Source organism: Microtus oregoni, unplaced genomic scaffold, assembly GCF_018167655.1.
Source record: "Microtus oregoni isolate MIOR12 unplaced genomic scaffold, Mior012 000018F_ref0000195, whole genome shotgun sequence".
Lineage (NCBI taxonomy): Eukaryota > Metazoa > Chordata > Mammalia > Rodentia > Cricetidae > Microtus > Microtus oregoni.
Genome location: NW_024543077.1, coordinates 23550445 through 23574365, shown reverse-complemented (window position 1 = coordinate 23574365; position 23921 = coordinate 23550445). Strand labels below are relative to the sequence as shown.

Below are 23921 nucleotides of genomic sequence, written 5' to 3'. Positions count from 1 at the left end.
CTAGGATTTGTAGTATAAAACATTAGACTTTGGTTTCATGAATCACAACAAAATAGACTGCTATTCTATTCAAATAATTACACAGATTATTACATGGTTCTTCAAAACATTGTGTTCCTAATTTAATTTTGTTTTCTAACTTCAGTAAATAAGTTGGAAGCTGGACATAGCTGCACACATCTGTAATCTCAGCATTTGGGAGGAAGAAGTAGGAGAGCCACCATGATCCTGGGCCAGCCTGACCTGAACTATCATAGTCAATCCATCAGTAAATAACTTGACATTACTAAGTCATCTGTTTAGATGGTAATTTGACATCTACTTCACACACTCTGTAAGAAACAATAACTTAGCTCGTTGTGGCACAATGAGGACCCTAAGAGAGACATACATGGATCTAATCTACATGGGAAGTAGAAAGAGACAAGATCTCCTGAGTAAACTGGGAGAATGGGGACCTTGAGGGAGGGTTGAAGGGGAGGGGAGAGGCGGGGGGGGGGGACAAAGAAAAATGTAGAGCTCAATAAAAACAATCAAAAAAAAAACTCAGCTGCTCTGATTTACCTGTGAGAATGGGACAATCTCATATGTGGTATGTCCTATTAATAAGTTCATTGTTTAAAATATTTGTCTTACAGAAAAAAAGGAGCAAACAAAAATAATGGAATATTATAACTTCTACTAGAATACAACATTGAAAAACAAGTTTGCAAAAATTTGATTGTAGAAACAAAAATAATAAGAGTAAAAATAGAAGAATAATGAGAAAATTCCACTTTCTCAAAATAATAAAGGAAGCAGTCCTCTTGATCTCGTGGTTTATTTTGTATAGTAATGGAGTAGAGAAGTGGAGGCAAATACCACTTTAAACTTAGACCTGTGTAAGCACAGGCTGTACTTTGTGACCTGGGGTATAAAATGCAGGCCTTTTGCTGGAACAGTTAGCCAGGGACAAATTTCAGCCTGGCTTCCAATTGGTAAGCAATCCACAAGCTCCACGTCAAGGTTCTAACCTTTATCTTCAGTGCTGTTCCATAGAAATGAGCTAGCTGTTACTCTGGGTAGCAGAGTGTGCCACTTCCATGTGACCACACCAGAGCATCAATGGCAGTAGCCCAGCCTGCACACGCAACACAGTCTTAATAAACAAGATACAGACACTCATTCATGCACGTGTGCTTAATGTCTGCTCAGAAACTGGACCTCTGTGCCCTCTGTAAATCTTTGACCCTTATTGTTTTGTACAGTACTATTTACTTTCTTTCATTACCCATTTTATACTGTGTGTATGTTTGGTCCATGGTTCTGCTTTTGATATAGGTAATTCTCTTTGCTTTTCTACATGTTAAAAAAGATTATTTATCTCGTGTATGTGTATGTATGTGCACACATGTGTGCACACACCTGCATAAGTCTATATGCACTGCATGCATGCAGGTGCCCGCAGATGCCAGAAGGCACTGGATTTTCTGAACTGGAGTTGCAGATGATGGTGAGCCATTTTTGAGAACTGAACCCCAGTCTTCTGCAAGAGCAATAAGTGCTCTTAATGGCACAGCCCTCTAACCAGCATCTCCAAGGGTTTTTTAAACATTAGGCAGTAGCCAAGGCTTGACTAATTTTAACTGGGAAGCTTGATATTTCCCAAGAGATACCACTCACAGGCTTCTCTTTCCTTTCAAGAATTCTGTAGACTAGGGCCTTTAATAATATTACTTTATTTTAGAATAGTTCAAGTCTACAGGAAAACGTTAAGTACAGAGAGTTCCCACACAGTCTCCTGTGGTTGACATCCTCAGCATAGAAACCAGGGAAGTTTCAGTCTTCAGCTTATACATTGCCTCCTGGGAGTATGCACTCGAGTTCATGAAACTATCTGCATTAAAAATATACGTTATTAAACTCAGCCACTAATTTTTTGTTTTGTTAATTTTTATGGTTTCTACTGTTTCCCACCTCTCCAGTGAAGTTTTTCACTGTTCAAACATGAACTACCTCCTTACACACATTTGCCGCAGTGCGCATAGTCAAATAGAACTGGCCCAAGGATTCTTTATCATACCCAACATCAAATGTCCATGTAATGAAAACTTGTTTGATGAGTTCAGGGTTTCCTCAACTGCTGGAATATGCCTGCAGTTAAGTATGAAAGGGTCTCACAGTGAGAACCCAGGGCTCTGCGTCAGAGTAGCCCAGGATCCCTGTTTGAAGAACTGTACATTTCCCATTATATTCTAAGAGGACTTGAATACAAAATGCATCAAAACCATTTATATGCTTGTCTACAAGGCCTGGGGTTTGTGTCCCAATTCTGCAAAAAGGAAGGGAGGGAGGGAGGGAGGGAGGGAGGGAGGGAGGGAGGGAGAAAAACCTTTATATAGATTGCCTACATTTCAAACACTACTTTATCCACAAAAGCTACTTGAAAATACCAACATCTTCCTCTTTTTCCCTTGAAATTTTAGAGGGAAAAAGCCATGAAACCACTCTTTTTTCTTAGTATCTGTCTAGAGTACATTTACATCTCTGTAATCTTTCTAACTCGAATTCATTTCTAAAGGGAAAAGATAATAATATTAGAGACCTAAGAGTCTAGGAAAAGCCCCCTAAGTTAGGCCCCCTCACCCCGTGCTTTGTCAACCCTTGAATATCTTCAGTGCCCTTTGTGTTCTGGCTAATGTTAGGATCTTATTTCAGACTTACAGATTCCAGCTTGCTATTAGAAGATTATTCAGCCAAGTTGAGCCCCCAGCCAAAGAGAGCCAAGCGGAACCTTCTGCCTGGAGAGGAGACAGAAAACCTGCCAGGCAACTACATGGTGCCTATTTACTCTGGACGGTGAGTGTGCTTTCCCTTTGGTGTGTAATTATTATAAGTAAGGAGTCAATAGTAGCTAGCAATTATTGAGGACTCGCTATTTATTGCTTTAAAAAAGGGCTTGGGACGCTTGGAACCCACTGAGAAGAGGGCTCATTGAAGTAAAGGGATTTCATTCTCAGACATTTCTGTCATACATTGGATACACGACAAAGGAATGATTAGGACATCATACTTTATATGGTCAGTTGACATGGGATAGAGTTTTAGATGTGAGTGATTAAATACTATTTATAGTCAATCTATGGACAGTAAAAAGAAAGATTCTAAACTATAAAGTGTAACGTGAGCAGGGTAAGTAAAGATTTGGAAGGGCAAAGGGAGGAGGGTAAGAAACGGCACCAGAGGAACGAATATGATCAAAATGTATAGAATGTCAATAAGAAGCCTGTTACTTCACAAAATTAGAATATGATGGAAATAATTTTTAAAAAATATGTATGTTAAAAAACCCAAACTGTAAAGTGTTGTGGGACTAAAGAAACCCACTGTCCACCAGAGTCTTATGTGACATAGAACATGTTACATGTCTGGGCAGCTCTGGGCTGTGCACTAGAGCAGAGTTCACACATCACATGTCAGGCCACGGACAACTGATCTCTTCCATTGTCTATTGTCATCTTTTCTGGAAAAAGCATAGCTTTATCTTTTCTTGTAAACTGGATCATATTTAAACACACTCAGTTGCCTAGGGGAACTCCTGGGCTGTTTATTCATCTTCCTTAGTCTTGTTACTATCTATCTAAAATAGGAGTGATAGCATCTACCTTGTGGGGTTTTATTTGGGTGGAATGAGATATTGTATGTGGAAGGCTCCAGAACCATACTAGGAATCACTGCCCTTGTCATTCTTAGTGGTAAAGGAAGGTGCTTGCTTCTATAATAAAGAGTTAGACTCTGATTTAGCAGGATATTTTTAAAGATGTATTTTTTGGTTTATGTGTTGAATATTTTTCTTGCATGTATATAAGTATACCACCTTCATGCATTGCTCATGGAGGTCAGAAGAGAGCATCAGAGCTCTAGGGACAGGAGCAACAGAGGGTTATGGGCTGGGAACTGAACCAGGGTCCTCTGCACGTGCCCTGTTGAGCCATCTCTCCAGCTCCACACCAGGGCTTTTTAATGGCAGATTTTCTAAGGGTAGGGATAGTGCCCGAGCCCAGAAAAATCAAGCAAGCTTGTGGTTACCACACTGTTTCTACCTTCTGCTCTGTTGTTTCAGCCAAGTGCACATTGGTGGAATTAGAGACACAGAAGAAGAAAGAATCAAAGAAGCTGCTGCTTACATAGCTCAGAGGACTCTTCTTGCAAGCGAGGAAGAACTCATAGCCTCCAAAAAGTCCACAGCCTCTAAGCAGTCCAAAATATCCAAGCAAGCCACGTCCACCCTTCAACGAGAGGAAACATTTGAAAAGAAGTCGAGGAGTGTTGCAATTCGAGAAAAAGCAGAAGAGCTGTCACTGAGGAAAACAGTAAGGCGAGCTAATGTCAATGTTCAGAAGAGTGGAAATGTGTTTAAGAAGTTGTGTGTGAGCGTGTGCGTGTGTAGTCCACACTGGGTTCTTTCAAGGGCAGAACCACGTGGGTTACAGGGAAACAAAGCTAACAGAAACAAGGAGAGAAGATGTCAAAATGCATAGGTCATATAAAGGCAAACTTTGGAATTTTAAACTTCATGGAAATTCAGATTTGAAAGATATTAAATAAGTTTCTGAAGCCACTTTAGGGTCATATCATAGGGGTGTTGCTAAATCCTAGGGTTTAGAAAACCAAACTCATTTTTAAAACCAGGAAGGAAATGATTTTACCTGAGTGTAAAATAAGGAGCAAAATGTAAAAATTAGGTCTGAGAATGCAGTAAGTTTATATTGCTTGTGTAATGCATAGAGTCACAGGTTCAATCCTCACCAACCCATAGAGTAGGGTACAATGCGATGCATAGAGTCACAGGTTCAATCCCCACCAATCCATAAAGTAGGGTACAATGGCGATGCATAGAGTCACAGGTTCAATCCCCACCAATCCATAAAGTGGGGTACAATGCGATGCATAGAGTCACAGGTTCAATCCCCACCAACCCATAGAGTAGGGTACAAGGGCGATGCATAGAGTCACAGGTTCAATCCTCACCAACCCATAGAGTAGGGTACAATGCGATGCATAGAGTCACAGGTTCAAACCTCACCAACCCATAGAGTAGGGTACAAGGGCAATGCCATTCTGTAATCCTTACACTTGAGATATAGAATCAGGAAGATCAGAAGTTTAAAGTTATCCTTGGCTATAAAGTAAGTTAGAAGCCAGTCTGGACTACATAAAAATCTACCTCAAACAAAACAAAGGGAAAGTAACATTTTGGCTTCTACTTGCTATCTTAGCACCAGAAGTAACTTTAATTTGGCAGTATTTTGTAAACATGTGGCTGTTACTTGTTTACTCTTTCAGTTAGAAGACACCCAAGCATATCGCGGAAAGTTAAATGAAGACCATCTACTACATGCTCCTGAGTTTATCATTAAACCTCGTTCCCACACAGTTTGGGAGAAAGAGAATGTGAAATTGCACTGCTCTGTGGCAGGCTGGCCGGAACCCCGTGTCACATGGTATGTTTTCTTTGTGGAAGCTGATAGAATTGATAACCAAGTTAAGTTTACATCCAGAGAAAACACCCTGAACTAGCAGTACACAGGAGTCAGCAAAGACACCTGTAAGTTTGTACATGTTTTATGAATGGGAAGAATAAATGATCTTGCACAGAGATTATACATTTTAATAACTTTATAATCGTAAAGGCAGGAGCGATGGCTCCATTGGTAAGGAGCTTGCTGTGCTGACATGAGTATCTGGGTTTGGGTTCCTGCACCCATGGAGGAGGCTGGGTGCTGATGGGTGGAGACGGAAAGAGCTCTGGAGCTTGCTGTGCTGACATGAGGATCTGGGTTTGGGTTCCTGCACCCATGGAGGAGGCTGGGTGCTAGGGTGGAGATGGGAAGAGACCTGGAGCTTGCTGATTACCTAGTTAGACAGATCATGACGCTCGGGTTCAGTGAAAGACCTTGTCTCAAAAGTACGGTGGAGAATGATGACAAAGACAGCTGATGTTGACCTAGCCTTCACGTGCATATGCAAATATGTATCTATACATAGAAAACTAAAACTCAGAGAACTTCATCTCTACCCCTTCTGCCTCAAAATCAAAAACAAAAGCAGCAATTGTAAAATGCCAAAAATGACTATAAATTTTACTATGGCAAATAGCTTATAATAAACAAAGATGAGAAATGCCACAAAACACATAATATTTCAACAAAAATGAATTTCTAAAAATTTAACTTATAAATTTTGAAATATAAAAGTAAATTAAAAATCGATTTCTATTGCCTCACACTTACTTATGACTATAAAGTTGTACCATTCAACCTTTAAAGGAATCAATAATAAATCTCTTTAAAAATCAACAAACAAATAACAAACACCGAGCCAGCAAAATGGTTTGGCATGTAACGTACTAGCCACCGAGCCTGATGACCTATGTTCAAGCTCTAAGACCCACAGTGATGGAAGGAGAGAACCAACTTTCACAACATGCCTGTACATATATTCATTCATTCATGCTCTCTCTCTTGCACACACAAGATAGAAAGAAAAAACATAGATAGATAGATAGAGATAAGATAGATACATAGATAATAGATGATAGATTACATAGATAGATAGATAGATAGATAGATAGATAGATGTAATTAAAAATTATAGCTGTATGTGATGTCACACACACACCTTTAATCCCAACTCTCAGAAAAAAAACATGAGGATCCTCATGAGTTTGAGCCAGCATGGTATATATAGTGAGCTCTAAGATTCTCAAAAAGAGGATTGCAAGTTCAAGACCAGCCTGGAGTACATAATGAGACCCTGTTCAAAAACCAATCCAAAACATACACCAACATAACTACAAATAAACAACAAAAAATGTCTAACTACTGGACGAGAGATGAACTCCATTGGTAGAGCACCTGCCTTGTGTGTGTGATTCCCGGAATTAGATCCCTCCCCCTCAAGTATCACTTACCAAAGGAGAAAGAAAATCCAAACATTCCCATGGAAATCCATGAAGATAAATGAATGCTTAGTTCTCACAAATACTATTTGATAAGTAAAAAATCCTTCTGTCAGAAATTTAAATATATTAATGTTGACTAAATAGAGTCCTTAATCAAATAGAAGAGTTCATTGAATATTTTTGTAGCTCTTTTTTGCTTTTAATTTAAATTTTTTATTACCTGTTTTTGTTTGTTTGTTTGTTTGTTTGAGATAAGGCCAGCCTTGAACTTGTGACCCTACCCACTCAGACTCCCAAACACAGGGACTGCAGGAGTGTACTGCCTTACTCAGCTCTTTTTATTTTTAAACACTAAAGATGAACTTTAAAATTATACAAAGGAATGTCTAGGAGAAAAATATTAATTTCTTAAGCATTGCTTTGTAAACTGCAGCATCTGGAACATAAGCTGGGCCATGTTCCTGGTGGTGTTTTTAAACCAGCAGTGGGGTTTCCCAGAGGCACGGCTCAGTTTTGGAGATTAAACTCCTTAGGTGCACTTCATTGGCCTGGAAAAGGAATAATTAACAAACAAAGAGATTAAAGCTCTGCACAGAGAGCATAAGACTACTAAGGTAATGGTTCTTGTCAAGCTAAATTTGAAAAATAATCGTATTGTCTGTTTTCAGTTTTCCCCACCAACAGAGCTCAGTCACAGCACATTGACCACAAATCTTGTACTTGTGGCTTTGAAATCTTTATTTCGGGGAGAGTAGCCCCTTTCTGTGGTAGCCTCCTGCTCTCTTCCCTTCTGCGTTTGGGAAGGTGACTTCCTTTTTACTCGAAGGAGGGCACTGTTTCCCAAGACTCATTCTTTATGCCAGTTCTTCCAGGAGAGAAAAGCCAGAAATTGCAGAGAAAGTACCCCTTTCATGCTCAGTGAGACATACAAGTCAAAACAAAAGAACCGGAGAGCAGCTAAGAAAGGGCTCTGTTTCTGAGAGGGCTGGCAAGATGGCTCAGTGGGGAAGGTGCCTTCCACTATCCTGAGACTGAGAGTCGCCCCTGGGTGAGGAGAAATGTTTGGAATCAGTGAGCACATAGTGACAGCTGGCTGTGGTGACAACGGGGACAAATTCAGGTTTGTGGAGCAAGGAGCTTCTACGAAAACAAATACAAGACTAGTAATCTTAAGGTTCTCTCAGAGGAGATCCCTGGAATGTAGGCCCACTTCACCGCCAGGTGAACAGACCTCCGCGAACAGGTTCCTTATGGATTCGTGTCTCCTCTTGGACATGGTGTCTTTTCTAAGAAGCAGCAGCTGGAACTCTAATTTATGTCACAACATGGACGCAAGGGGAATACTTTTCACTGGCATCCTCGTACTCACAGAGCAGGGAGCTCGTCACCAGGTGAGAGCCAATGCTGTTGGTGACCACATCGTTGGCCTCTCTGGTGCCCGACTGCAGCCTCATGGTCCCCACACCGGGTATGAATGGCAGGGAAACATGGGAGGAGGTGGGTTAAGGAAATGCGTTTGTGAGGGCTCGGTGCGGTCACGCTGCCTCCCGGATAGCAGCTAAGTCCTCGCTATGCCTTGCTGAGGCATGTGTCCCGGGTCTGATTCCCTCAGAGTCTTTTCCAAAGACAGTTTGGCTCCAAGTTTCCACTGGCCACTGTTAGGTCATGGAGTCCCGCAGCTGTTCTCCTGGCCAATCTCATGTTACTGCCGACATCTGTTTAAGTGGAACTTTGAGGTTACCCAGAGAACGATGCGCAGCAGCAACACAACACTCAGCCAGGCCAGGTACAGGACAGTTTCGGGGTTGCAGATCAGCCTGGAAGTAGAAGCGATTCTATTTGTGTGCTTTCATTCAGTAGGAAAATTGGTTACAGAGGACAGCAACACACTAGGGTAGTGAAGCCTCCATCATGGAGAAGGCCTTGTTAACATGGAGGAATGATACTTCTGTGGTGGGAAGAAAGTGAAATTTTAGTGTTTAGTAGGCTATTTTATACAGTAGCCTGCCTAGCATCTCCTGGTCTAGAGGCGGAAAGCAGAATTTATGTTGTTTCATTTGCATAGATTCTGGAAGGTTATGTTCAAACCCAAGGAGAGTAATTGGTCCTGACGGAGCGGGATCAAAGGGCATAGGCACTATGTGCTGAGCAGTTTTATATCCTCGGGCACTTACAGTAGACAGCTATATTTCCAACTTATTTGAAATGAAATGATAAGGTATAGAGAATGAAATAAAACACACACGCTTGTGGATGGGAGTGTGTCTTAGTTGGTAGAGTGCTCACCGGCATAGAGAATGAAATAAAACACACACGCTTGTGGATGGGAGTGTGTCTCAGTTGGTAGACTGCTCACCGGCATAGAGAATGAAATAAAACACACACGCTTGTGGATGGGAGTGTGTTTCAGTTGGTAGACTGCTCACCTCGCATGCACAAATCCACACAAATCCTTGGTTCTAGCCCCACAACTGCATAAACTGGGCAGGATGGCAAATGCCTATAACCCTACCTACCACTCAGGAGATAGAAGCAGGAGGATCAGAAGGGTTCAAGGCCAGGCTGGGATACAGGACATCTGGCTCCAAAACTGTTATTTGTAAGAAGGAAAATTGGTTGTGGATTATTTGAGACAGTTAGATTTGACTGGATTCTTCTCTTAACCATGGAGCCAACTCTGAAGCCCCAGATAGTTGCTTTCACAGCGGGTAGTAGCTATTTCTTTAAGATGGATTCTCACCAGTGTTCGAGGTCATTTCAATTTGCCTGGCATCATGACAGGGAAAGGATCTCAGAGCCTTCTCGTTTCACTGAATTTGACTCCACCAAGGAGCTCTCTCTACCACCCTCATCATCAACATTAGCCCTGCACTAGGCTGACGTGAGTGTGTAAGGACAGAGTATGTAGGGACAGAGTATGTAGGGACAGAGTGTGTAAGGACAGAGTATGTAGGGACAGAGTGTGTAAGAACAGAGTGTGTAGGGACAGAGTGTGTAAGGACAGTGTGTAAGAACAGAGTGTGTAAGGAAAGTGGTATCCATACAGAGCATTTGAGCAAGCCTTTGAAACAATCCCAGGGTGTAGATTACTTTCCACAGCTAGCTGATGACTGGCTAGTTTGGAATTTCACTTTCCAGAAGCAACAAGCTGTGAAGTGTGTGGGGGCAGGCCAAACCCCCTTCTTTTCCACTCTGACTTAATACTGAAGGCAGCCAGTCTCAAGTGACCCAAAACTTGAGTGCCTCATAGTGGACATTCCCTGCAGAATAGAACAAACTCTCCCTGTGACTTAGTCCTTTCGTTTCTCTCTCTGATATGGCGAGTTCTGTGGAGGCCCACAGTCAAGTGCTGTGTATTTTAAAGCAGGTTCCTCAGCCAGGTGGCCACGTTAGAAGAGCTGGGTGTGTTTAACCAGGAAGGTATGAAGGTGCTAAGTCAAGCAGTACCTGAGGGCAGGAAGAGTGGCGCAACCTCGGGAGCTGCCGGATGCCACTTGAACGCAAACTTTATAGAGATAAGAACAGCATTGCTGAACGGAAGCCAACCTAGCGTCACTCAGATTTGGTCAGGCAGCACATGCCACAGTCTTCAGTGACACATTGTCCCTCTGGTCAAACGGGCAAGAGGGAGCTGCTCAGCTGAGTTTCCCTTGATCCAAGCCATTCTCGTCAGAAAGCACACCATTTCCCTCAGACGGGAGAGTCTGAGAGTCAGGGTTGCTGATGGCTGTCTCTGATCGCTTTGCCTTGACAAGAGCTGTGTTGAAACAGCTCCCTGAAGCACTTCCCTGCTCTCAAGAGACAAAGGCAGCAGCACTGTGTTCTGTGAGTAGGGAGAAGGTCATACAGCACACCTTCCATCCAGCTGTGACTCTAGGCTAGAACTTCCCTCCTGATTCCAGACCTGAGGGAACAGGACTCCGAAAGTCTCAGCTTGCTCACCTCAAGTACACCCGTTAAATCCTCCATAGCATGGGGTGTGCATTTTCCAGAACTTGATTTCTTTAGTGAAAATGTATGAAGGTATAATTTAACTATTTATCACATAACAGTTCTGCTCGATCATTTTAATCAACACTGAGCATATGCAATACGCCAACGACTCCCTCATTGGAGTGGGGACAGAAGGAAACGTATAGCAGGACTAGCAACTTCACAGGGGAGATGCAAACTCAGCCATAACTTTTAAAATTACATCTATATAGTGTGTGCATGTATGTGTGTGTGTGCGTGCGCTCGTGTGTGTGTGTGTGTGTGCGTGTGTGTGCGCGTGTGTGTGTGCGTGTGTGTGCGTGTGTGTGTGTGTATGTGTGTGTGTGTGTGTGCGTGCGTGTGTGTGTACGTGTGTGTGTGTACGTGTGTGTGCGTGTGTGTGTACGTGTGTGTGTACGTGTGTGTGTGCGTGTGTGTGTACGTGTGTGTGTGCGCGTGTGTGTGTGCGTGTGTGTGTATGTGTGTGTGTGTGCGTGTGTGTGTACGTGTGTGTGTACGTGTGTGTGTGCGTGTGTGTGTACGTGTGTGTGCGTGTGTGTGTGTACGTGTGTGTGCGTGTGTGTGCGTGCGTGTGTGTGTACGTGTGTGTGTGTGTACGTGTGTGTGTGTGTGTGTGTGTGTGTGTGTACCGCCCATGGCGTGTGTGGGGAAGTCAGAGGACAACCTGGAGTTGGTTCTTCTCCTTCCCAACATGTGGGTCCTAGGGTCAAACCCTGGTCACCATTAGTCTTGGCAGCAAGTTCAGTTACCCACAGAGCTATCTTACTGCCCCCAACAATAATTTTGATAAACGTTATACTTAGCAGAATAACCATGATTCCAAGAGATGAAAGCAGTTCATAGTTTGGAAAACTTGTAAAGAGGAGTGTTGGAGACTTGGCATCTGACCTGAGTCTTGACAGCTGTGCTGCAGCCTAGCTGGGTGGAAAAGGAGAAATGTGTATGGGCTGGGGAAATGGTGCCTACCATGCAAGCAAGAGGATTCTCCCAGAACCCACATAAATACCAGGCAGGCATCGTGACTCACCGGTAATTTCAGCCTCAGAAGGCGGAGGCAGGGCTCCTCAGAGCAAGGTAGCTATTAGACTAGCCACATTGTTGAGCTCTGAGTTTTGATTGAGAGGTCCTGGTCCAAGGGGAAGGGTAGAAGAGCAGCTGAGGAAAATTGCTGATCTCAACTTCAGGCTTCTATATTCACATGCTCTGGAACACACATGCATGTGAACACACAGAGACACGCTCATAGTATCATGCACACAGACTCAGGAAAAGAAGAAAAATGAACAGTGTGCCTTAGAAATTATATTAACTCCCCATTTCTTTTTTTATTGTTTTTATTGAGTTACACATTTTTCTCCACTCCCATCTCTTCCTCCCCTCTCCTCTTCTACCTTCTCCTGTGACCCACATGCTCCCAGTTTACTCAGGAGATCTTGTCTTTTTCTGCTTCCTATGTAGATCCATGTATGTCTCTCTTTGGGTCCTCTTTGTTGTCTAGGTTCTCTGGGGTTGTGGACTGTAGGTTGTTGTTTTTTCCTTTGCTTTGTGTCTAAAGGCCACTTATGAGTGAGTACATATTATATTTGTATTTCTGGGTCTGGGTTACCTCAGTCAATATGTTTTTTTATAGATCCATCCATTTGCACGCAAATTCCAAGATGTCATTATTATTTTTTTTTTACCATTGTGTAATACTCCATTGTGTAAATGTACCACATTTTCTTTATCCATTCTTCGGCTGAGGGGCAACTAGGTTGTTTCCAGGTTTTGGCTATTACAAATAATGCTGCTATGAACATAGTTGAGCACATGTCCTTGTGGTATGATTGATCATCCTTTGGGTATATACCTAAAAGTGGTATTGGTAGATCTTGAGGTAGATTGTTTCCTAATTTTTTGAGAAATCACCATACTGATTTCCAAAGCGGCTAAACAAGTTTGCACTCTCATCAGCAATGGAGGAGTGTTCCCCTTATCCCACATCCTCTCCAGCATAAGTTGTCATCGGCCAACAGGCCAGCCTGACAGGGGTAAGATAGAATCTCAGAGCCATTTTGATTTGCATTTCTCTGATGGCTGAGGATGTTGAGCATTTCCTTAAGTGTCTTTCAGTCATTTGAGATTCCTCTGTTGAGAGTTCTCTGTTTAGGTCTGTACCTATATTTTATGGGGTTATTTATTCTTTTGATGTCAAAAGTTTCTTGAGTTCTTTGTATATTTTTGAGATCAGTCCTTTGTCCGATGTGGGGTTGGTGAAGGTCTTTTCCCATTCTGTAGGCTGCCGTTTTGTCTTGTTGACCGTGTCCTTTGCCTTACAGAAACCTTTCAGTTTCAGGAGGTCCCATTTATTAATTGTTGCTCTCAGTGTCTGTGCTACTGTGTTATATTTAGGAAGTGGTCTCCTGTGCCAGTGCGTTCAAGTGTACGTCCCACTTTCTCTTCTTTGAGCTCTCCGTTTCTATATCAAAATACTAAGGCTACCTTTGAGAGGTAGACTTATCTAACAGTTTGAAAGCCCAGACAGCATGGTGCCAGCTCTTATGGGGTCCCCTTGGCAGTGTCACATCATGGAAGACGGAATCGTGGTGAGCAAGCCTGCGGGGTGGTAGGTCACACAGATCAGGGAGGGCTTGCTCCTTTATGGTAACTCATTAGTTTAGAATTAACAGAACACCATAAGGCCCCCAATGATCCAAGACCCTCCTCTCTACCACATAATGCTACACCATTGGGCCCCAACCTCCCAAAACATGGACCTTAGGAGGACAAAGTTAGGGTGAAAGAGTTAACTGAAACCAATATTTTCCTCTTCCTTTATACCACTCCCCTCTTCCCACCCTTCCTTATATCCATTTCAAGAAGTCTAAAAGAAATGAAATGCAGCTATGTAGAGAACGACTTAGAAATGGAAATGCCAAGTAAGTAAGGAGCCAGGCAGACCTGGTTCAAATCCCGGCTCTGCTATGCCTGCCTTATGACCAGGGTGAGTTCCCTGATCTCTCCACGCCTCAGTTTCTCCACTGGGGAGTGAGGTTAAATAGTGACATTTCGTGGTTGTTGTGAGGACTAGATGTGCTGATGCTGTCTGTACATGGACCAGAGAGCTCCCTGCCTCCTGTGCTTATTAGCTATATTAGTTTGACCTGTACATATGAAGTAGGTTATCAAAAGGAAAGCAAGTGACCCCCTGCTGCTTCTCTCCTCCTCTTCTTTTTAAGCAATAAATAAATTTTTAAAAAAGGTTCAAGTGGCTAAGCCTCATGTGGAATCATAGCACTGGCTACTGAGAACTTAAGAAGACAAATACCACGAATGGAAATCAGTGTCTCACAGAGAAGCCCTTCTGCATGGGCTGCAAACAGGAATAGAACAGCTGGAGCTTCCCTTTCATGCTTTGAAGTTATTCTGAGTCAAAAGCCATGCTTACTTACGACAGAAACCAAGTCACCCCTCATTACAATGGTGCTGTTCACGAGAGAGCGCTAGTGGGAGGGAGATTGTGCTTTCCTCCCACAGAGAGGGCCAGCAACACAAGCGCTAACACAAAGCTTCGTTCTGCCGTGCGGGTGAGAGCCAACAATTTTGATTGTTGTTGAAGTATAATGTCCATACAAAAAAAAAAACGTATGTTACATATAAAGGAAGAGTTTGGGTTAGTGTTTGTTGGATTGTACACCAACACCCAAAATGGAACCCAAGCAATATTCAGCAGCCGAGACACATCCTTCATGCCCTGTGCCCACCTCAGGAAATCAGTGTCCTGATTTCCCCGCAGCATCAATGCGTCATTCTGTTTTCTATTTTATATAAACCAGTCGCTACCCTGTTTACTGTTTCATAACTGTAGTTTTTCATTATCATTATGTACATGAGATGCATACAGATTGTGAGTGGTTCATTTTCATGTAAATTTTAAGGAAGAGGAGAAAGCACTTTGAGAGGATTGATTGTAGTGCTAGGGAATTTAGTTAACCTCAGGTAATTTGCATTTTTTCAATAGATGAAATTGTTGAACTTCACTTAACAGGTTTATCTACAAGAACAGTGATACAGTGATCATGTGGTGTGTGTGTGTGTGTGTGTGTGTGTGTGAGAGAGAGAGAGAGAGAGAGAGAGAGAGAGATCATGCAGTTAATTATTCTTTATTCATCTTGTTTCCATTATCTTTCAGGTATAAAAACCAGGTGCCTATAAATGTCCACGCAAACCCGGGAAAGTATATCATTGAAAGTCGGTATGGAATGCATACTCTTGAGATCAACAAGTAAGAGAACATCAGTGTTTATGTGTGCTACCCAGCAGTCACTCAGGGTCACAGACAAAATCCACCTTCTTCCTGGTCCCAGTGCAGGCTTATCTCACAATGCTTCTTCATGTCCGTTTTTCTTGATGCAAACTTGGAAGGTAGCATGCATGGCTAAGTTTGCAGTGCCCATGGTACCTCTTAATGTGATATCACATTTGAATTTCCGAAAAGATGATAAAATTTATTTATCCTTCTCTATATATGAGCATATGCTATAGAAATTAAGAAGATAATTGCTTAAGTAGGCACCTCTATGTCTGTATCATAACAGAATTCCGAACTCACAGTACTGTGTTCTTTTGTTTTAATCAACAAAAGGCATAGAGGCTGGGATGGGTGCCACTGAGAGCTGGAGAGACTGAGAGAATGACCTTTCCTTCAGCTCCCCAGAAACCAGGACGTTGTGTGCCTCATCAGTCTGTGTGAGCGAATAAAGGACAGACACTGGGTTAAGCAAAATTTAAAATGGAAGCTCTATCAAAGTTTCCAAGTTATAAAAAATATATAATGTTTTCCAAGATGGCTTGAAATGCAAACCTGATTATGTGGACGAGAGAGTAAATAAGTGCCCATCTTTTTGGTTCCCACAAGGCCCATGTGCTGAGCTGTGGAGGGGAAAGGCGCCGATCATCCTCACAAGGTTTACTGCCTTCTCCCCTGTAGCAGATACTGGGCTCCAAACAGAACCTGTGTGTCTCTGGCATTCCCCAAGCCCTGAGCTGAAGTAGGATCACTTCTGCCGAAGCAACAGTGAGCTTTGTGGTTGCTCTGAGAAATGTGATTGTATTTGCCTTCCTGGAGTCTACTGTCTTTCTTTTCCGCAAGACACAAGTGTATCTCAAATGAAACTAAATAAATCCCAAGAAACAAGGAAGAACACAGAAACTAGTGTGATTAGACACAAAACAGCCTGCTTTGACATCTCAGCCTGACCTCTGGGAGAGTGTTCTTTCCTTGTTCCGCCTTTGTAAGACATCCCTATTTCTGCGCCCAGACAGCACTTGGGTTCCACTGTGAGCTGGAACTTCATGTACAGCCCCAACACCAGCAGAACCACAGTATGAAGTCGCTTGTGTTTTGAAACTAGAACGCAGAATGGCATATAAGACCAGCCTTGCTCAGGTTTCTGCTTCAGAGAGGCTGTGGGAATATCATGAGAGGTTGCTTTTTCTGTTCCCTGTCATCCTGATGTCGCCAGACTGAGACCCACCTCCTAGGACAGGACAGCCTGGTACAAAGCCACATGCTCGGCTGTGCATTTTCTCCCCCAATAATGCAAAACAGTTATTCGCTGCGTAACTTATAGCCTTAGTACTTGGTTAGCTTTTCCCTTCCTGCCCTACTGCAGCTTGAAAATTTGTAGATGACTTAGATTATAGACTGTCCCCCAGGAACAGAGACAGTCCCTTCAAGTCCTAAAGAGCCTCATGTGAGCCACTGATTTGCAGTCTGTTATGTTAGCATAGAATCTCCTGACAAAACACCCAGCAGTTACCAGTCAGCACCATGGTCACTCATTTCCCTTCGTTTCTGCAGATGCGACTTTGAAGACACGGCTCAGTACCGGGCCTCCGCCATGAATGTTCAAGGAGAGGTCTCAGCGTACGCCTCAGTGGTGGTAAAGAGTAGGTTTGCTCTTGCTTTATTCCAAGTGGATTCCAACCCCTCCCAGTGCTAAAACATCAGGCAATCGCAAAGCAGCTCACACGTGTTCTCTTTTCTTCTCTAGGATACAAGGGGGAATTGGATGAGACTCGCCTCCACGCTGGGGCTTCCATGCCTCTTAGCTGTAAGTCTAACAACCCATTCGCTGCATGTCATCTCTATGTAAATTTGAGCATAGTAGTGCTCAAATTCCAAGCCATGTTCTGAGTCCTTGAGTCTAGGGAAGCAACACGGTTTTTAAAAGGATGAAATAATTCACAATACTTATGATGTACTTGCCACGGTGGATATAATACTCAGTACCCAGCCATGGTTAGTTTGTTTTTTTAAATTTTTTGGTTACTATTCTGTTTCCAGGTTTAATTGTTTTTTCCTTATATTTTAAAAGTAGCCTGTTTATGTTTGTGAAACTGATTATATGTTCAGACTGAAAAGGACAGTGCAGCCCACACTTATTCTCTACACATTAAATCATGAATGATGGTTCTGAAAATACTTAATACCAATACTTTCTTCTGATTGGTCTTCCACTTAACCAGTTGGTTCACTGTCTGTAGATGACCTATTCCTTGACTTCCTGAATGGTTCCTAACTTCAAAGTTATGATCCCTGGTATCAGTCCTATGGAGGAGACAATGGATGGAAATGCTCTTTCCCAACCATATCAGTACTTCTGAAATCATAGCATAGTCCCCAAAGTCCCCATGATGGGCGTGGTTTATCATTTCCCAGTCCTCTGACCTCATCCTGCTCATTCCCATGGCCACATTTCTCATTTTTCTTCTCTCTAAAGCCAGGTTCTTCAAGACCAACTTAACCCTGTTTCTTCCACCGCATAGTGGCTTCTGATTGCACCTGACTTAGCACACCTTTTCCCAACATATGAAACAGAAACCCCTCTGTAGGCAGTAAATGATTGTACATAGCTGGATTCCAGTAAAGCCATAAATACGAACATTGAAATTTGGATTTTCTATGACTTTTCACACGTGATAAATATTAGATTTTTATCTTTTTTAACTGTCAAGAAATCTAACAATAAAACCCATTCATGATGATGATGATGATGATGATGAGGATGATGAGGATGATGATGAGGATGAGGATGAGGATGATGATGATGATAAGGATGAGGATGAGGATGATGATGATGATGATGATGAGGATGAGGATGAGGATGAGGATGATGATGAGGATGAGGATGAGGATGATGATGAGGATGAGGATGATGATGAGGATGAGGATGATGATGAGGATGATGATGAGGATGAGGATGAGGATGATGATGATGATAAAAGGAAGCAGACTGGCCGGGCGGTGGTGGCGCACGCCTTTAATCCCAGCACTCGGGAGGCAGAGGCAGGCGGATCTCTGTGAGTTCGAGACCAGCCTGGTCTACAAGAGATAGTTCCAGGAGAGGCTCCAAAACCACAGAGAAACCCTGTCTTGAAAAACCAAAAAAAAAAAAATAAATAAAAAAAAAAAAAAAGGAAGCAGACTGGATTTGGCCCACAGGTTTCCCAGATTCTACCATTTCCCCCAGATGGGAAGCGTGTCTGACCCAGGCCTGCAGAAGTGACAGTGGACTGCTTTGTCTCCTGGTTAGGACTGACTTCCCACTGAATACCAAGGCAGTCTCTGATGGTCCCGCTCATCCTGCACGTGGAGACATTAGAACCTGTGTGCCCTTCCAGTTGGGTTTGGGACCTTAGGGCTGGTAAAGAACTTCCTTATAACTCTCCTCTGTCCCCTCAGGCACCTCTGGAACCAGCTGGCCTCTGAAGGCTGTGCAGGATCTGATGCAGTCAGACCTCTCAGGTTTCATAGGAATATGATCACATAGAAACTAGGCAGACGGGAGATGTGCTCCAAAGAGAAGCTATTTCCCCCTTGACTAGCGGTTATGAGAATGATGTGTGATGTGTTCTACGTACTTATGTAGAACTTGATTTTTTTGCCCACATACTTTGCTCTGTTTTTATTGCAGCTGCTTTCTGCCTATGCTTATTAAAAATGCTGTTATACCTCTGAAGAGATGCATTACCCGTGTTTGTTTCTGTTGTACCCAGTTGCTGTGACCCCTTACGGTTATGCATCCAAGTTTGACATCCACTTTGATGACAAGTTTGATGTGTCTTTTGGGAGAGAAGGAGAGACGATGAGTCTGGGCTGTCGGGTAGTCATCACTCCTGAGATTAAACCCTTCCAGCCAGAGGTCCAGTGGTATAGAAATGGTGAGTCTGTAGACTGAGTTCTTCCTTTGCTTCTTAAGGAAAGATGCAAGGGCCAGATGCAGGTCTGCATCCCAGGGCTAACGTAGCCTGTAAGCTGAGGACATTCTCTGATGTACTAAGTGTTTAACATACCTTTCAAAATAATTGCACTCTCTGTGTGTGCTGGATGTGTGTACACCATGTGTATGTTTATTCCCTGAAACAGGGTGGCACTGAGTAGCCCTGACTGTCCTGGAACTCAGTATGTAGAGCAGGCTGGCTTCAGACTGAGAGATCTGCGTGCCTCTGCCTCCCCAGTGTTGGGATTAAAGGCACATGCCATCATGCCCAACTAAAAAATATTTTTGAAGGTAAGATTTCCTTGTCACCAAGTAATATGTGTAATTAAACCTATAATATTTACTTTGTAAGCTAGGTTATTTTATAGACCAGACTGGCCTTGAACTCACTCGTGAGTGCTGGGATTAAAGGCATATGCCACCCAGCTAGATATCATCCATAAGAGTTGTATAAAACTTTAAAATTATTTATGACCTTATGAAACAATTAAGTCCTAATATTATTAATTAATCAGCAGAGTAAATTTTCAGAAGCAATTCAGACATTAGTAATTTTTTTTGTTTTATTTTTGTTTTCTGAGATAGGGGTTTCTCTGTACAGCCCTGGCTGTCCTGGCGCTTGCCCTGTAGACCAGGCTGATCTAAAACTCAGAGATCCATTTGCATCTGCCTCCTGAGTGCTGGGATCAAAGGTGTGCACCACCACTGCCTGGCTAGTAATCTTACATTAATGTGATAGTCTCCTTATAATTTAAAAGTTTATAGTGAATATATTCTTTCTATAAATTATGTATACTAATATAAAAACAGACATAAAATAAATAAAAATTACCCTGTTTGTTTGTTTTGTTTTTGCTGGGACTGACTTTTGGGTAACGTAATAATGTCATCACACACTGCTCTGTAAGGCTACCAGAGCTGGGTTCAATGCTATGTAGTCACTGCTTTGACATTCATATCATTTTGTCCTTTTTATAAATGTATTTTTATGTGTATGGATGTTTTGCCTGGATATATGTCTGTACATTATGTGGATGCCCTGACAGAAGAGGCCATTAGGTCCCCCTGAACTGGAGTTACAGATCGACGTGTACACCTGGTGCTGCTGGAAATTGAACTCAAGTCCTCAGGCAAAGCAACTGGTGTTCTTAACCACTGAACCATCTCTCATTTTATCTGTGAACTTACATTTCATATGTGAAGTTCTATGGGACTACACAGCACACACATAGCAGAGAGGACAGGTCAAGTGCTAATACAGACAATCACAGGCTTGGGCTAGTGGTGGGTCATGGGCAACATGCCCACTAAGCTAAGGGCCTGGTCATCGGATGTACATGTGGACACCTGGAGCAGTCTGGGGCCCTTAAGGTTCCAACATGGTGGTTGGGACCATGACCGGGCCCAGATTGGAATTAGCAAGGCTGTGGCCCAGCGGCAGCAGCAGTGAAGTGGTAACTGTGGTGTGGCTGTGGCCCCAGAGAACAGAAGAGATTCTGCAGGGAACAGTATGGAGACCCACAGTAGGAGGTGGCTTCCCCACCTACCACAGAGCTCACCTCGGTGGGCTGTGTGCAGAGACAGGTCTGACCAGCACACAGCGAACTTAGCAGTGCAATACCACACATCGCAGTGAGTGTGTAGACTTTGCAAGTAACGTATATGAGGAGGTTAGTCTTCCTCAGAGTTTTGATCCTCTGGCTCTGAGTCTTAAAATATAATTTAAAGATAGTAGCACTCAATAGACAGAGCATGTTTTGCATATAAGTTTCTGAGTGGACCAGTTGTTAACAAAAGGACAGTTGTAGAATTAGTTTATGCTTACAACTGAAAACTCAGAGATGGGATGCATAAGCAGGAATTTTAGAATGTATATGAATCATGACTTCTAAAAGTTAAAGGACAAATCAGAATAAACATTAAAATACAATTGTATAAATTTACATTTAGAAATTAAGTTCAGACAATACAAAAATAATTTGTACAGTTAGAAAAATCTTCCTCAACATTCACCAATTCTAGAATATTAAAATTTATATTTATTTGTTGCACATAATTATGGCACTAAATTTTTCTGTAGTTTGTATGACCCTTGTTATAAGTAACAGAATATTTTAAAAACAAAAAGAGGCTGTCTTAGGGCTCCTATTGCTGTGAGGAAGCACCGTGGAGGCAAAGGGTTTCTTTACCCTGCACATCCACATCACAGTTTTGCTTAGCAGTCAGGTCAGGAACTCAAACAGGAGGGGAACCTGGAGGCAGGAGCTGACACAGAGGCCATGGAGGGTGCTACTTACTGGCTTGCTTCCCCTGGCTTGCTCAGTCAGCTTTCTTATAGAACCCAGAACCATCAGCCCAGGGATGGCACCACTCACAATTGATGGGCCCTCTCCCATCAATCACTAGTTAAGAAGATGCCCTACAGTTGGATCTTAGAGAGGCATTTTTCTCGGTTGAGGTTCCCTCTGTTCAGATGACGCTAGCCCGTGTCAAGTTGACATAAACCAGCCAGCACGGAGGCAAACTCAACTCTTTGAACTTCTCTGCTCTTTGAACAAAGAGCTTTAAAATTTAATTTTGTCAGATGTTACAAATTATGTGTCTGTCATGGAGCCCCTCACTTCTGTCTAGCATTTTCCCTAATATTAGACACCCCAGAATGGCTTAAAGAGCTACAGAGTTCTAAGAGTCAAGTGACTCTCAGTATGGAAGGAAGGAAGGGGAGAGGAGTGGAAGAAAGGGAGCTGAGGAAGTAAAGTCAACGAATTTGCTTGTTTTTTTACATTTCTAGGAGCACCTGTTTCTCCATCAAAATGGGTGAACATGAACTGGAGTGGAGACCGGGCAACACTCACATTCTCCCACCTCAACAAAGAAGACGAAGGCCTCTACACAATCCGTGTGCGAATGGGAGAGTATTATGAGCAATACAGCGCTTATGTCTTTGTCCGAGGTAAGACCTGGCGAAAAGCAGAAGACACAACCACATTTAAAACACTGAGGCCACAGTCAGTGCAAACATGTTTCCATCAGAAGAGTCATCTACAAATCCCCCCGCTAACCTGGAACAGGAATATTACTTTCCAGTGAATCTAGACCTAGTCCAAGAGATCCCCACAGGCAGCAACACAGAGGTACCTGGTTTCTGGGGCATGTTGGTCACTAACAGAGGATACTGTCTTTAGTGGGACGCAGTGCAGTAAGTGCAAAGCTGTCTTAGTTATGGAAGCCACCACGGAGGAGGCTACATTATTTGGAGAAGTTCTCTTTAATAAGCACCTCAGATGGCAAATGTATTATTTCATGCCAAACTCCTTCAATGGCTTTGATTTGATTTGGAAGGAAACGGGTGATGGGACTTAGTTCTTCTACAAGCTGTCAGTTGTTGGTTCTAAGCTTTCTTTTTCCACTGCTGTCTTGAGTGGGCCAGGTATGCGCATTGCTGTGTTGCTCTGCATGGGATCCTGGCACTTTCAGCCTGTGCTCTATGTTTTTTTCACATAATAGGCATGTACAGCCACAGAGGAGACACAGAGTAGTCTTAAGAAAACTACTTAAAAAACAATTTACTGTTGCCGCGCGGTGGTGGCGCACGCCTTTAATCCCAGCACTTGGGAGGCAGAGGCAGGCGGATCTCTGTGAGTTTGAGGTCAGCTTGGTCTAGTTCCAGCTAGTTCCAGGACAGGAACCAAAAGCTACAGAGAAACCTTGTCTCGAAAAAATCCACCCCCCCCCAAAAAATAAAAGAAAAAGAAAACAATGTGTTTCTGCTCACAGGTTTCAGAGACAGGAGTCTCCTCAGGGCCATGTGGAAAAGCTCCAGGGCCAATGGCTCCAGAGGCCAAAGGCCACAAACTTGGGAGAACTTGAACTGTGGCCTTTACTGGAGTTGTTAGACTGACTTTGGAGGAGTGTTGGATGTGGAAGTCCTCTCTGTTAAGGGTAGAGGGCAGGTAGGGGTGTGGGAGGCGGATCATGGATGGTGTGGGCCAGGTGAAGGAGAAGTGTTTTCAGGGTCTTGGTCTGCATGTCTTAGCCCTGCTGTGGGGATAGGTTGCTGTTGCTGTCACTAAGCTTCAGGTAGCCTGGGAAGAGCAGTCTCTCTGTGGTCAGAAAGAATTGAGAACATCAAAATACACAGACAATTAAAAATCTAAATAATACAGATGATTTACTAATTTTTATCTCTTGTGTATGAAATAGAAATAGGCATTTTGATGGAGATGGAACTGCGGGTGCCATCCAGATGCCTTACAATAAGACCAAAACTCCCACTCACTTTGTCATTAGAGCCTTTTATCAGTCATTGTTCTTACTTGCTTCAGGAGATTGCTCAGTTGGTGAGCTGCTTGCCACGTGAGCTCAGGCCCTGAGTTCAGATCCTGGAGCCAGGGAATGACTCCCACCTGTATCTCCAGTGCTAGGGAGACTCCTGTAAGAGGATCTGCGGGGCTTGCTGCCCAGCCACTCTTGCTGAAAATGCCAGCTCTGGGTTCAGTTAGAGGCCTTGTCTCAAAAGGTACAGTGGAGATTGATCAAGGAAGATGCCCAACATCAGCCTCTGGTCTACACATGCATCAGCACATATCTGCCACGTGCATACAACACACACACATCAGCAAAACCTGCCACATGCATACAACACAGACATCAGCACACACCTGCCACATGCATACAACACACACATCAGCAACCCCTGCCACACGCATACAACACACAGA

General features: G+C 43.1%; 1 protein-coding gene across 2 annotated transcripts in view; it reads left to right on the top strand.

The window, feature by feature from the left end:
- The window catches only part of LOC121459113 (myomesin-1), a 126783-nt gene that overhangs the window by 19430 nt on the left and 83432 nt on the right, over window positions 1-23921 (top strand). For both annotated transcript variants that reach the window (XM_041668634.1, XM_041668633.1), the window contains exons 3-10: window positions 2698-2838; window positions 4103-4352; window positions 5326-5483; window positions 15108-15200; window positions 16779-16867; window positions 16972-17031; window positions 18977-19141; window positions 21992-22153. In XM_041668634.1, the coding sequence (XP_041524568.1) occupies window positions 2698-2838; window positions 4103-4352; window positions 5326-5483; window positions 15108-15200; window positions 16779-16867; window positions 16972-17031; window positions 18977-19141; window positions 21992-22153 (1118 nt within the window). The remainder of the gene's footprint in view (window positions 1-2697; window positions 2839-4102; window positions 4353-5325; window positions 5484-15107; window positions 15201-16778; window positions 16868-16971; window positions 17032-18976; window positions 19142-21991; window positions 22154-23921) is intronic.